General features: G+C 44.4%; 1 protein-coding gene across 4 annotated transcripts in view; it reads right to left on the reverse strand.

The window, feature by feature from the left end:
- Nucleotides 1–2,527: 2,527 nt before the first annotated feature.
- LOC121614694 (neuropilin-1a-like) overlaps nt 2,528–15,385 on the reverse strand; it is a 77,955-nt gene continuing 65,097 nt past the window's right edge. For 3 of the 4 annotated variants that reach the window (XM_041948698.1, XM_041948696.1, XM_041948700.1), the window contains 7 exons: nt 13,435–13,617; nt 12,895–12,939; nt 9,331–9,468; nt 7,350–7,651; nt 6,882–6,978; nt 6,734–6,778; nt 2,528–6,078 (listed from right to left, as the gene is read on the reverse strand). In XM_041948698.1, the coding sequence (XP_041804632.1) occupies nt 5,804–6,078; nt 6,734–6,778; nt 6,882–6,978; nt 7,350–7,651; nt 9,331–9,468; nt 12,895–12,939; nt 13,435–13,617 (1,085 nt within the window). In that variant the 3' untranslated portion in view covers nt 2,528–5,803. The remainder of the gene's footprint in view (nt 6,079–6,733; nt 6,779–6,881; nt 6,979–7,349; nt 7,652–9,330; nt 9,469–12,894; nt 12,940–13,434; nt 13,618–15,385) is intronic. The other variant, XM_041948699.1, reaches the window with a different exon arrangement.

The raw sequence follows: 15,385 nt of genomic DNA on the forward strand, positions 1-15,385 counted from the left end.
GTTCTTGGTTAACAACCACATGATCTTCTGTTGTGTTTTCAGCTGTGTTGCACATCACCTTCACTTCCTGTGCAAACTGAGGGAGCAGTTTCTGACACTAAATTCAGTTTCAGTTATTCTGACATCAGGTTTGTGTTTTTCACAGGTGGTCTGTCAGGTCTGCAGACTCATGCTGTGCAGCCAAACCCTTCAAATTTGCAAAGATGCTGAATATATCAGGCTGAATTCTCTGAAAATGTGTATAAAGTGATGGGCAGAACCTCTAGAATGTTTCTATTTGATGCAGATAATGCATATTGTCTTTTTGTTTAAATACTTCAGTGTTTATATCATATTGCTTCAGTGAAGAGTTGGAAGAAGCTGACACAGAATGATACTTTAAGAAAGTGTAGAATAAGATGATTTATAGAACTGCAGAGCTGCTGCAGGAAAATTAAACAGGAAAACTACATTTTAATGAGCTGGCTGCTTCACCAACATTAAAACATCTCAGAAACAAAATGAAATTCATAAATATATTCAAGAAACTGTGCTGTTGTCGATGTATCTCCTTTGTCATAACTCCTATCAAATTAAACATTAGAGCTAAATAAATTTAACTAAATGTGAAATAACTAAATGTATGATGAGTAGCAGCTGATGCTGCCAGCTGGCAAAATGACTCATGAAGTGACCGTGACCGTGTCCATTACACATCTTTACATCACTGCACAACCATCCTGCCACATACCTCTGATGATCCCTCCAGGCAGTGTTTGCTGGGAGTCAACACAGTATGGTGGCTCTAGTGCTCGTAGGTCCACATCCAATCCGAGCAGATAAATCCGCTGAGAAACAGAAATGAGCTGTAGCTTCCACCAGTTAATCTTAGTGAGTACAAATGTGTTCAAGAATATGAACCATGTCAGTTTTAGCACAGAGACCCTCAGCAAGACAAGCAGACCATACTGTGCAGGAAGCACCGTAAGGACCACATCATTTCACTTAGTGTGCCCAAAAGCATTTACAACTAATCAAATTAGCACAACCCAAGTGACAGACAGTGAATAGTGGCAGGTTGATTATCCAGCTTTGATGCCAGAGGATTTATTAATTAGTGTTTGTCAAAGCTGAAACATAATATCTTGAGAATAAGGCCTGATATATTCAGCCCTGCTGGCTGTGCAGCAGAGCTGGAACATACTTGCATGCTGTTCATTACGTTTAATGTACATTTACAATCTTGGCATTACACTGAGCTTGCATTACTTTGTGTCACATATTTTATGTTCTAAATGATCAGCAGCTCAAGTTACAACAGCTGTGCTTACCTCAAGTATTTCTTCATAAACTACAACTTTTAATCTGGTGCCACTGATGAAGAAACACGTCTGCTTCAGGACTGTTGTATTACCCAACGTGCCACTGCTGCAGTCTGCGGGTGACTGCGCTTAAACTCTTTGCAACACAAAAATGAGACAGTGCATGAACACAACCATAGACACTGACACCAGCAGGCTGTGGGAAAGTGGTGAAGTGGCACCAATTTGGTGAGGAAACCTCATCGAAACCGAAGCCACAAGACTGAAGTTCACATGAGATCAGACTGAGCTGAGTGTTGCTGTTTCATGTCGCTCATAAAACATGTTCCCTGAGCAGAGGCAGACATGTTAATGAGCAATAATGCATTTAGTTTGTGTCCAGAACACCAGCTGCTGTTATACAAAATTGTTTCAAGAGGCAGTGCTGCCACCCTGTGGTCAAAGCATGATATAGCATGCAGACAGTGATGCTTACAGTAATAAATACATTATGTGAATGCTAGTCCACCTTTAAGACTGTTTCTGAGGTTTACTTTTGTTGCATGTAAGAGGAACAGTTTCTCTTCCTCCTTAGCTGCGTCCAAGTCCCACACTTTATAATTCCAACCCGGGGTTTAAAGGCAGCCGCTCTGAAGGGACGTGCATGCACATCTGCATTTGTAGAACAGATAACAGGAAGGCTCTTTTTCTCAAATGACCTGTGATCGACGCAAGTCTCCAGTCACGTGCTGGATGTTCTGAAGCCTGAAAACAGAGCCAAGAGGAGGTGCAGAAGTCTACTTTTCTCTTAGACCACTTGAATTACAGCATGCTGAAAGGTTCATCATGGCATTTTTGCCCAACGACCCCAAAAATAAACCACCTACTGCAGCTTAAACTGTAATTCATCACTAGTGTAATGATAAATATGGCCATGCCACTTCAAATGTAAATGAATAGTTTGGCATTTTGGAAAATTTTACCCGTCTTGCTGAGAGTTAGCAAGCAACATCTCATTTGTCAGTACTGGTTGCCTGGCAACAGCAACGACAAGACTCCAGGAAGTCACCGACCCAAGAAATAGTCCGGCACGTAAACTCCTGCTAAATATCAGCATTCGGTTTGTACTTGGGGTGAAGTGACCCTCTCACACAGAAAGAAACGGTGGAGCAGCTTTTACTTAAAACATTTATTTGATCCAATTCTTTGGAATGTAATAGTCAATGATCAGAGTCTGAGACAACAGAGACGGATGAGTCTGGGCGCTGACCAGAAAGTCAAAGTACAAACAATACTTTTAGTCACTTAAGGCCTCACTGCTTTTCCATTTTTTTTTTACTTCCTTAATTCCTTTCTTGTTCTGTTCTGGATCTGAGACAGCAAAAATTACAGAAGCAGTATTGGAAATAAAACTTTTTTTCTTGCCATACAAAGAAAAAAAAAACAAAACAAAACAATGGCACGAACATCAGTGACATAAACACAAGGTGATATTATACCAAGTAAATAAAACTGTTACGTTTCAAAGAGACGCCTATAAGCTTTTTCGAGAATGAAAAACATCTCTGTAAATTGTACTTTTCAGAATTATAACATTGTCATCTGAAACTGTGTTAAAAAGAAGCAACAATAACACTGTCCTCTCCCTCCCTCTTTCTCTCTTTTCATAAATCAACATCATAAACACGGATTTCTTTTTAAATATATCAGTGCAACATTTGTTTTCACATCGAGTGCTGCAGCATCCTTTCTTGTTTAAAGGGGAAGGAGCTTCATTTGTGTCTGCCTGAAACATTAGAAACACATTCGGCCAGACTCAAATCCAATTTTCGTACAGATAATTCCTGTCTGGTGCTTTTGCTGGAAACATACGAGGCTGATGTTTTGCTGAGGACACAGAGACGACACGTTCTCCCAGTCCTTGCTAAAACCAGACAATGATTCGATCTAAACTGATTGAGGAAGTACAACATAATGTCTCTGAAGCCTCATCTTAAATAACTGACGCCATATTACGGTCCCACTTCACATTCTGAGCTCGCGTGATGCCACGTAGTGCTACATTAAAGATGGGCAGATTGACCTCCCACAGTGCAACAGGAACAAACGCTGTTCTCCCAATATGTCAAATGATCATAGCTGCTTCATGGCTTTTAAATCTGCAATCGCTTTGTCCAGCGTAAAAGGAAATTCACAGAGTGGACACAAAACACCTGCTGGAGGTTGACAAGGTTGCTCCGTTGATACCGATGAGTTAGAGACCGGTGAAATTTTCTGGCTTTCAAGACTCAACCCTCCCGCCTATACAGTGCTATGAACAAGTGACCAGTATCACAACACATTTAGCTACAAAAGCTAAAACACAACAAAGCGGTATTATTAGTACAGTATTTATATAAGGCTTTTCCTTTACAGTTTTAACCAATTTTCACTTAAAAATACCCAGATTTCTTAAAAAAGGAACCAATCTGTTAAAGCTGACTCTCATCTAAGACTCTAAAGTTGTTAAGAGGCCGCCGATCACTCTGGATTACAGGAAACGAAGAAAATGCTCCTGCGAATAGAGAGCGGTGAGTAAAACAGGGGTAAAAAAAACAGATGGAGCTGCTGCAGAGTCCCACAGAAAACAAAAACAAAGAAAAACGGACGAACAAAAGCAAATGATCTTTTTTAAAATCCAATTTCCAGACACTAATGAGCCCTGTGGTTTCACGAGGCATTTCTGCTCTCATTAGCTTCCACGCTGTGTGGAAACGTGACTTAATTCTGTGTTATTTCCAGGCCACTCCAGCTGAAGGTAGAAGGACGCGTGAGGGGAGAATCGGACGGTATGAGCAGCTGCGATTAGTCAAACATCACTTTGCTCCATTAAAGGTCCTTCAAACGTTTCTCTCTGATAGTCAACACACTGATGGAGTCCAGCATTGTCACGGCAAACATTATTTCTTGTTTTTTTTAATCAAGGCAGTCAGCATCCAGAGGATAACAGAAGATGCTGCTGGACTCTCTGCTGGGCTGCTGGACACACGTCTGCTTCAAGGTTTCACAGTCATTTCGTGAGCCAGTGAGACACGGTGGCTGTTAGCAGTAACAGAAAACATTTCAGTCCTGATGATCCATCGCTGACGTGCCGTCTTCACCTCGGCGGGGCTGAGGTTGTCCGATTTACCCTGTACAAAAGCATCACTGCTCACGAGGCGTTTCCGAGTCATTTCTCCATAATCTCAAAAGCGTTTCCATCGTTGTGAACAGCTTCCTGTTCCCGGAGCGCAAAGGGAAACCAAACAAGGACAAAATGCAGCCAGATCACACGCGTGAAAAGAAACGCAGGTTACGAATGTTTTCTGTACATTTTCAGAATTTTTGGAGTTTGATCCCAACATAGAAAGGATACTGCGGCACTGGTGTCTTCTTCCTCTAGAAAAGGGCGCTCAAATATATTAAAACCTATGTACAATATGTTGGATGTGTCATGTGCCATGAAAACGAGGCATTCAGGGCTCCTACACGTTTTCCATTCTGAAATTCCATAACTTTCCAAAGCTTTCCAAAACCTAAATGCTACCTGCTTAACTTGGACTTTTATTTTAATCACTGTCAGCACGACTGTCATGGAGGCAGGAAGCTCCTCAGCTCTACACCGACACACCTGATGTTTGTCAGCACACTACGGCGCTGAAAACTCGTAGCTTTATAACCTGGAAAAGCACTAAATTAATTTTCTGGACTTTTCCACACGTTTGTGTAGGAACCCTGGACGGGACGCCAGCCGATGAGGAAAACAACCAGCAGAAAACAAGGCAACAGAAAAACTGGAGGCGAAAAAAAAAGGCACTGTTGGAACTAGACACAGGTCACAATGGTACCCGCCTTCACACACACACGCACACACACGCACACACACACACACACACACACACACAAAGACAGAAAGATGCTTGCACTTCATGTATACAAATAAACACGAGTGTAACACACACATACACACCTACAGCGAGACACATACACACCTTGCAGATGTATATGAATGTGACACATCTACATACACACACACACACACACACACACACACACACACACACAGGGAAATATGGCCAGCTAAAGAGCCAGATATCAGAATAGTGTATTTCACACACTTCGCTCATTCTGTGAAACTATGACTTCTGAAAAAGGAAAACGAGAAAGAAAAAAAAAAATCTTATCTTCCCATAAAAGTACACAAACGATACTTTCATCTGAATTGGTCTCAACACCAGCATGTGATTACATGAAATCAACAAAGCACGCCAAAAAACAAATAGAATCCTTAGTTTTCTTCTTTTTTTGCTGTACAGATTCTTTATACACAGTGCCCCCTACAGGTCAGTCCCTTCCACTGCCACTCCTGAGAAAAAAAATTACATTGGCTCACTTTCAGCCCACCCTGCCGTCCCATTGGTGGCTTCAGCCCTGTGTTCCCCCCACTTGATTGGCTGCATCTCGTGTCCATGCGGAGCGATCGCGGCTCCGTCACTCTTTCCCCCTCACGCCTCTGAATAGTTAGTCTGTCCGTTCATCTTGTCCTTCTTTAGCTTCACGCCGTCCACCAGCTCAAAGTTATAGTTTTCCAGAGCAGATAAGTTCCTGTCCGTCATGCTGCCCTGCGAGCAGGCGCAGTACAGGACGACGCCACAGATGGCGCCGAGGAAGACGCCCAGCGCGGACATGGCGATGATGGTGATGAGGATGGGGTCCAGGGTCTTCAGCATGTTGCCGGGGCCGCCGAGCTCGCTGTTCTCCTGTGAGAGGGAGTCCATCGCTGCAGGGGGAGGGAGAGGGACACCAGTTATGTTGCATTCAAATGACTCGTGATTACAGGCTGTAAGGACCAAACTGGTGGTTTTGCATGTTCTGGATCATAAAGTATAAAGCAGCCTTCTCCAGAAGTGACCAAACTTTCTCCTTTCACAACATCTGTAACCTTAATTGTTTGTCTTCTGGGTTCGATTTCCTCCACATTATAACTTGCGAATGTTTTTGGAAGCAGAGGCTTAAATCTCGGATCTTCTGTGAATGCACCACCAAAGAGCACGGACTGTCTACCTCATCAGTCTGTGGAAGTTTAAATGAGCCGTGAAATTAGGAAATCAATGCCAAACCTGTGCTAAAACAGTAAGATTAAGCAGAAAAAATGAATTTTCTAAATTATGGAAATCGACTGGTTTTGTCCTTTAAGATAAGAAAAAACATCAGTTGTGCGTGACTCAGATTTTGCAAGGAAACGTTTTTTTTTTTAACTTCTGTGGAGGAGAGAAGATTTTCCATAAGGAAAAGAAACATGTGATCCGTCTACTCTTATTTTCAGTTTAATGTTTTTCATCGTCATCCGCGGCACACACCACAGCTCAGGACCAATAGCAGCTCTCCCATTCAGGTTAGTGTAACTTCACCCTGTCAGTCAGCGCTATACGTACGTAGGATGAGGATCTCAGTTGGTGGAGACGTCGGAGCTTCCGGATCTGGAGGGAAAAGCAACAACAGGCTCCATCAGATGAAAGCACAGCGACTGGATTCAAGTATAAATCTGATGCACTAACAAAGGCATAACAATACGACACACACCCTTGCAGTCCTCGGCCTGCAGGCCATCCATGATCTGGATGTTGTCCACAGCTATGTGACCTGCACTGCGTCTGTCTGCGACGCCCTCGACGACCACCTGCGGATACAACACACGTCATTTCTCAGGGGTTACAAGCAAAGCTCTCCCAGCATGCATTACGCCAGAACATCCCAAAAAAAGTCTATCACAGTTTGAGTTTTGCAGTTCTGACTGACTTGTTTTTCGACTCTGGGAGGAAACTGGTGCAGTTTTTATGAGTCTTCCTGGTTTTGCCGTCTCTCTTTAAGGTGGAGGCTTTACAGATGTAGTTTATGCCAGTTTCAGGTTAGATGGCAGCATGTTAACATGATTTGAGACAAAAACTGACCAGAGACCTAAAAACAACATTGATGTCTCATAGAAAGCTACGAATTACCAGTTTTATCCTATAAAAAGGAAAAAATGAAATTAAAGGACTCTTAAATGACCTGATATGAGATGCTGGAGTGTGGCAGTAAAACTCGTCCCTCCCTCCAGCGGCTGCCCTGGTGACCGCTGACCGTCCACAGGATGTGCCCCCCCTCCGCCTCCTTCCTCTGCTTGATGTGAAGCGCCCCCGCGTGTTCACCGAACATGTGATACCAGAAGGACATGCACAGGTCGGCGTCCGGTGCGGTGATGGGCAGGCTGGCCAACCTCGCCACCTTCTCCTCCTCCTCATCTTCCTCGCTGGTTTTACTCGGCGCGTCTGTGTCACTCAGCTGCATGTAGATGAAGTTCCCAGGCCCGCCTGCAGGGGGCAGCAAAAGACAAGGTAAGCAGTGTGTTGCTGAGGGGGTCCTGACAGTGGACACGCACTGATGCAGATATGTTGACTCCTTTAAATTCTCGATCTAGACCTTAAAGATTTTGAAAATGCAGGCAGTAACACTGTTTTCTGTAAATGCTGAATGAAAACAGACGTTAATATGACTCATAGCTCTGTTGTGACTGTTCTGCTGCAGGTGTGTCGTCGTCTTTTCATAAAGTAAACACTTCATAAAATCATTGGAATTGTTCAGGATCAAGCTTCACATCCTCCCAAAGACACAAAATTCAAGGACTTTACATTGTTCTTGGTGAAAACTCCGATTAAAAAGTATCTGCATGCTTCAGGAGAGGATGACTTGACATGACAGCGGGCTCATTTTTTACTCGTGATCTGGTTTAGTCAAGAAATCAAGGTGAAACCATTCATTTCAGGAGCTGCTGCTGCTGCTGTCTCCGCACGAAACATCCATCACAGGAGGTCTGAATGGAGGGAAGGCCGCAGAGCTGAGGCACGCTGATCAATCTGAGCGCTGCTTTCTTTAAAAAGTCAAGTTCCTCAAGGCCGTCCGTTCATGTTCAGAGTGTTAATCTGCAGGTTCAGCTCTGTTCTACTCAGTGCTGGTTCCACAGCGTGCTCACAGCTCTCAGCTGGGTTCGCTTCTTTGCATTTCTCTGCCGTGCAGCTGATGTTTCGGGGCGATTTAAGTTATTGTTTTGGAGTTTTTGTTCATTTGTATTTTTTAAACAGCTCTTCTGTGTTTTAAAGACTCATTTAGGTCATTTTTACAATTATATTAGACATTTTATTCAGCTTTTAATGATTGCATTTGCATTTAATTCAGCTTTTCTTGCATATTTTCTGTCATATGCTGTGTCTTGTCTGTAACTCTGTTATTGCTGCCATCTTAACCAAGACACTGCAATGAGGTTTTCATTGATAAACAAAGAAAAAAAATCAAGTTATAGTTGTCTATGCCAAGACAGTGTTGTTGACACTGATTGCCATGACAGATAAAAACACACAAAACTCTGCTGCTAAAAGCTGTTGAAAGGAACCACCCAAACAACAGTCTGACCTCTGGTTTGAAAGTTCAGGAAAACTTCCGATAAAAACGCTATTTTCGGAGGGGATGTCTTAATTATTATCAGAGGATGTCCTTGATCTTAATCTTACCTCAGTGTTTCCTGTAAAACGTGCTCATGTCAAAACGATTCTGACCCTTTTTCCTCTTTACTCACACTGATAACCAGCCCGGCCTGAATGAATGTCACCTGCGTGACATCAGGGTTCACGCCTGGAGAAGCTCTCATCATTATAAAATTATCTACCTCCATGTTTGGTGTGATCAGGCTGAGCACAGCGCCACGACTTTGTGATCGTTTTCCATGTTCAGCACTCTGCAGGAATAAGGTTATTTGTCCAGCGGGAATTCCTTATTACACCTCCTCCCTGCTTAAAACAGCCGCTCTGCTGTGAGCTCACAGCAGCACAGACTGCAGCGTGTTATTTAAAGCGTACAGTGGTTGAAAATATTCCATCTTCTGGCCAAAGATGTTCAGACGGGCTTTCAACAGCTGCACAGTAACATGAAGAGCCACAGAGTGCTCGTCCCATCTGTCGAGTGCTGAAAAAAAAAAACCCGAACGCGCATCACCCACCTGTGTGGTCGAGGGTGGGTCCTCGGTGGACGACGGGAGCCCCGTTGGGCTGGATGAGCCACTCAGCCCCCGTCCCGGTCTCTCTGGTCCAGCCGCAGAACGACGAGAAGTCGAAGTTGCAGGCGAACCACACGTAGGCTGCAAAGAGAGAGGAAGGAGCCGCTGCAGGTGAGTGTGCAGACAGAGGAGGTTTTCTGTTAACCTGCATTACATGAGCTGAACTATCAGGAGGATAAGGATCAACGCTGTAAGTCAAGCAACAGATGCACTATTATACAGAATATGAAGAGCTCTGAGAGTTGCTTATATTATCCAAACAACAGCTAGAGATCCAGAGGGATAATGAGACATGAATCTGAATGTTTGGCCCCATTTATCTGTCGCTCTGTTGACTGACTCGCTGATCAGCTGATCATCTCAGCACTTGTTTTTCTTGACGTGTTTCCACTTCTTCTTTGACGCAGCCAGTGCAGCCGCAAGAACACGATCCCTCACTGGCTTCCCTTTCACCTACACTGCTAATTTTTTTTAATGCAATTAGCACAAAAACGCTGTAACAATGAACGGATAATGACCAGCGGTTGGCGATGAATCTGGCGGACGAGTTCTTCCAATGCAGACGATCTGACCATCACACCTACTTACTGCAGCGACTGGCCAGCTGCGAGAAGGTTCGTCATCATGTTCGGTGTCTGCCCGCTAAATTGGCCTCAGTTTAAACGGGGAAGCCTGAAGAAGAAACTGCAGGTCGTGAAACATCTAGACCAGAAAGCTGTTTCTGCTGTATTGTACACACAGTCTAGATCGTGGAGCTTGTGGAAAACACATCGAACCAAACGAAAGGCTTGGTTGAGAAAGACAGAGGCAGTTGTAATTGTATATTTGGTAAAGCGCTGCAGGGCACTTTCCTCCCCAGCCTCAGTGGAACAGGAACTAAGACGTCACCGCTGATGGAAAACAGCGCCAGCATGTACATATGTTTGGGATCAGGACACCGAGAGGGAGGCGAATGGAGGGACCTTCCACAGAGAAAGGCGTGGCGCCACCGACATGCGGATGTGGCCCCTCGAAAAAACCCCAAACAGAAAAAAAAAACTACATTTCCCTCCCTCCTTTCTGCCTGTGCTGGCAGTCGACTGGCGGCAGCGGTTCACCGCAGCATCCAAGTAAATGCAGAGGTCTCTGAACACTGGGCACGTTGTTTCTGAGAGGCTAATAGGATGCAGGGACGATTGTGGAGCTGGTAACCCTCCTCCAACCCCGAGCTGTCTTCACGCGATGCTTCGATTCGGCTAATTGAGACCCAAGAGGCCTTTCCGCTCTCTCTCCGGCTCTCGCTATACCTCCTCTCTTTGTACCTTCACTCTCCCTTTCTCTTCTACCTCTTCATCCATCTCACGCTCCTTCTTTCTGTCTCTATTCATCCCTCTTGCCGGCTCTCCCTCCCTTCCTCTAGAAGTCTTTGTCTCTCTGTCACTGCTACTATTTTTCACCCTTTCTGCAGATCCATCCCTCTCCTGATTCGGCCGGCAGTTTACTTACAAATGAATTGAATTTGGTGTATTCACAAGGGATGATAAACTGTGACACAGTGCTGAGAAGTTCGTGCAGCGAGTGAAGCTCGCCAACAAAAACACAGCGCTGCAAATGTGTGTGTGTGTGTGTGTGCAGGCTCACAAACCTGTGATTGGTCAGAAATGTCAAGCAATATTTTTTGCGTCTAATGTTTTCCCACCATGTCTCCCGTTCAGTGCAGCCGGTTTCTCCTTGTTTCTTTACTATAACGTAGCAGCTCTCAAACTTTAGGTTGAAGATCATTAAAGAAATAATACAGAAGAATGTGTTTCTGCAATACACTTGGATCTTCACCTCTTTAGGGCTTAAAAAATCCTTGAAATTAAGCGATCTGAGAAGGAAGGAACTTTAGTTGAACTCATGCACACATAACCTGTGAAAAGGATTCACAGGTGCTTTGTTTTAAGGGGTCAACTACAAGAACAAGAGGCTTGTTTTGTGCATTTTTTTCTTCCTCTTCACATCTGAATCACGTTTTTTCCAGCCCTTTTCATGCCGGCCTTGTTTGGCTTCTGTCTTTCTCTCAACATGTCTCTATCTCTTCTCTGGTGATTCTCTCTTTTCGGTCTTCCCCTTCAATTCAATTCAGTTGGATTTACTGCTGGGGCCGATGAAAAAGCATCATGAAAAACAAAGCAGATGCATTTCAGAGCACATTTATCAGCAGTTTTCGCTGCAGTCCAGCCGTGTCATGGCTGAGCAGTGCTATGCTAAAGCCTCATTTGTGAACTGGGGCGATGGAAAAGCCATTTACTCTCATGAAGTCGCTTTCATTGTTCTTCGTGGCTGCGGTCAGTAGCGCTGCTGACACTGAGCGATGGGACCACTGACTGAATTAGGGTGTTTTCACACATAATCTGTTTGGCTTAGTTAAAACTAGCCCTGGTGTGTTTGCACGGTTGGTGGGGTTCGTTTGGGCTGGTGTGAAAGCTGTCAATGGAATCCTGGTGCGGGCCAAACAAGCGAGACCACCTCCTGTCAAGGGTCCTGGTCCAGTCCCAAATGAATGTGGTGGGAACACGATTCAACCTCTATCTGACCTCTACTAGGTGTACTCTGCAAGTATAAGTTAAACGGCTCCACAGCCAGGTGTGCTTTGCACAGCAGGATGCAGATAAGCTAATTTTACAGCTGCTGGCAACAAGTCGGAGAATGAAACGAGGTCGAACCTGGACGAATGCAAAGCAGCACGTTGTATTTAGCCAGACCGTCTTCCTGTGTTTATGTTCTTGTTCCTGCCTCGGACACATCTGACCAATGAGCAGTGTTGTGCAAATAACTGTAAATTTGTTATTAATTACAGTTGCTATTTACTTCATTCAAAATTAACTGAATAACTAAGAGCGCCATATAAAAGTCATTACTTGCTAGAGAAAGACACTTTTGTGTTGCTGTAAATCTGTGCTTCAACAACTGTCAGATTTGATCTATCATTGTACCCATTAGCACTGCAGTGAGATGAGTTATTAATACTCCTGACCACCGGAGGGCAGCAATGACTAATGCTCCTACTGGACAGTAGGATTCGGTAGAAGAAGCCTGTCAGTGCTGGACGTACCTGTTTCAAGAGCTTTGCTGCAGTAGTTAAATAATTATATTTGACAACCCCCACTACTTTAGTTTATATTTATATTAGACACAATCACTGTCTCCAAACCAACAGTACGCTTTACTTTGTAATACGTCACTCCCAACACTGCCAGTGAGTGCACTGTCATCATCTGATTCAGACCAAAGCAAACAAACTATAGCTGTAAAAATGCCCTTAATGCACTGATCTGGCAACCCTGAACTGGCACATTTATTTGTACATTTGCCCATAAAATGATTCAGAGAAAAGACGGGTAAAGGCAGGGTGTTGAGTAGAGAAAGCAAAAAGAGGAGAAAAAAGCGAGACAGAAGCCGAGATCAGAAGAGAAGAAGAGAGGAATAGATGAAAGATGAGAGCAGAGAGTAAACATGGAGGCAGATTGTGGTGAACAGCCTCACCTGGTATGAAGTCCATGATGGGGTTGACCACTGTGGTGCTTCCTGCTAGAGACAGATGGGACAGTCAGAGTGGGGTCAAAGGTCAGGTGCTTTGGTCCCACCCACACAGATGCCAACACACACTCAACACACCTCAGTTTACGAGAAATCAATACAAAGCTTTCATGTCGAGTCGCGGTGCAATTCAGGAGATGTTACAAACAGAAAGGATGCAGTTTTTATCGTCGGATGTGAATCTCTTTCAAAATCTTTGCTCTCATCGAAACAGGGATGATGAGTCTGATTGTGCACGACAGTAAAAGGGACGGAAAAAGGAGAATTTAAAATGTGGACGGTGCGCTTTAGCTTTATGTGGCATCTTTAAGTCGAGCAAAGAACAAAGACAAACAGAAACATGTGCGATTCAGTCAAAACGCAGACAGACAGAGAGGAAGATGAGGCAGAATTTTTCATGCTCTCAGTCCAGTGAGTTCCCTTTCTGTCACAATCAAGAAAGTGTTTATAGTAACGCAGTAACACAGTATAGTGCAGTAAAAGTACCTGTCGCTGTGTCGTCGTCATCGGGGGCCTCGGTCTCGCCGCCGCAGTCCTGCTGTCCTTCCTCGCAGTCTGCCGCCGGGGTCGTGCCGGGGACGGTGATCGGCGCGGTGGTGGTCGCTCCAAACGTGGTCATGGGGAGTGTGGAGGCGACGGGTGTGGTGGGAGGAGCTGTAGTTGTGATGTCTGAATAGGGAGATGGATAAAGAATCAGAGATAAAAGACAAACATCCAGAGGTCGGCAGCGTGTCGGTTCATCTACAGGCTCACAGTCTGCACTTCTCTGCATCTGTGAGATTTATTGCACATGAATATAACCGATGCCCTTTTCCTCGGCGAGAACTTTTCCAGAAACCCGAGAACCTTTTTAAAAGCTCAGGAACTTTACTCCCGTTCCCACAGGAGGAACCAGGGTCTAAGATTAGTTGGCGCCCCCGAAATAGCCCCAGCTGAGGGAGTACTGCTTTCTGACGGTCTGAGAGCTGTAAGGGCAGAGTCTGTCTGAGCGAAGACAAAAAAGAGGAACTTGATGAAACTTTTGGAAACAAAAAACGAGCCACAGCCGAAAAATAACAAGAAGAAGCAACGCGGCCGCTCATCGCTGTTTTGTTTTCAGTGTGACGGCTCGGTGCCGCTCATCGGAGGGAAACCGTCCCAAACCCGTCGCTGTTTCATCTGTTGTCGGTCTAATCAGCCTGATCTTCACAGGTTTTTAAGTTGTGATGCGAATGCAAACAATAACAAGCAAAAGGAGGATTTTATTTCCTGATTTATTTGATAGCAACAAGCGGCTGAGTGAATCACTGCTACTCTGGAGACAGGTTTTCAGCCGACGACGTGTTGCTGCTTTTTGCAAAACAAGCAAACGAACAAAAACAAACACACGCACACACACGTCTCAACAACAGCTGTCGCTTTTTAAGACATCATCCTGCCCGTCCTCGCCAGAAAAACGACTGGACAGGTCGACTCTACTTGACCTTCCTGACCCATATTTACGTTTGTTTGTTTGAGTTCACAGTAACTGTGACATCAGCAAAGGAGGAAGTCAGGTGATGTTTAAAAAAGAGCAAGAAAGTCTGCGTACGGAGGAAGGCGATGGGGATTTATGGGTCAAACAAACTGAAACTGCAGCATTTCTAGGCCTTTTTCTAAAGTTAACCAAGCAGTTGCGGTGTCTAAACGTAAGGAAACGTTACGTTAACCACATGACGACGCTGCTGCTGTCCTCTCCAACAGTCACACACACCTTCTTGGTGATTAAGCTTCCAGTGGTTTGGGTATGAGGACGTGTTGCAGCATCAGTTTAACTATCTTCAGAGCTCCAAAGATGTGGTGGAAATACAACCAGGAATGTGCAGAAGGGCCTTTCTTTCCTGAGGCTTTTTGGTCCAAACAGGCCAAAATACAGCACATACATGACCTTCAAATCTTGAAACCAGGAAGTAATTCCTCAAAGATACTAAAGATTTGCCAAAAGGCAGAGCTCCAATGCAACTGTTGACCAAACTGGAAGAAAGGTGAGCGAGGGCATGAAAGCAGCGCTGATGTTAAAGGGAATGGGGCATCATGTATCACCACAGCACGATGAGTGCAAAAACAAAGTTAAATTTAGCCAAATTTCAACAGCATTTTTGCATTGTAATGGCATCTGAAGCTTAATAAGACCTTTGGCTTTGCATTATTTATGCATGAGATGTTCGGTTGAATACCAGACACCCTCCCTGAAACCCCTGCAAAACTCAAGTGTCTCCAATTTTCTGAAGATTCGAGAGTCGGCACGCCTGTTTCCCATCAAGGACCGAAGTAATAATGACAGAAAGTCTTGTATCTTGTTAAATTCTACCATACAGTTGATGTCTGGTGATGTGTTTTTATGGAAATGAAGCAAATTGAACTTGAATTAGCATATGTAGGCTATGTAAAAATCACAGATGGTGTGCATGTAATTAAA

This window comes from Chelmon rostratus, chromosome 12 (assembly GCF_017976325.1).
Source record: "Chelmon rostratus isolate fCheRos1 chromosome 12, fCheRos1.pri, whole genome shotgun sequence".
NCBI lineage: Eukaryota > Metazoa > Chordata > Actinopteri > Chaetodontiformes > Chaetodontidae > Chelmon > Chelmon rostratus.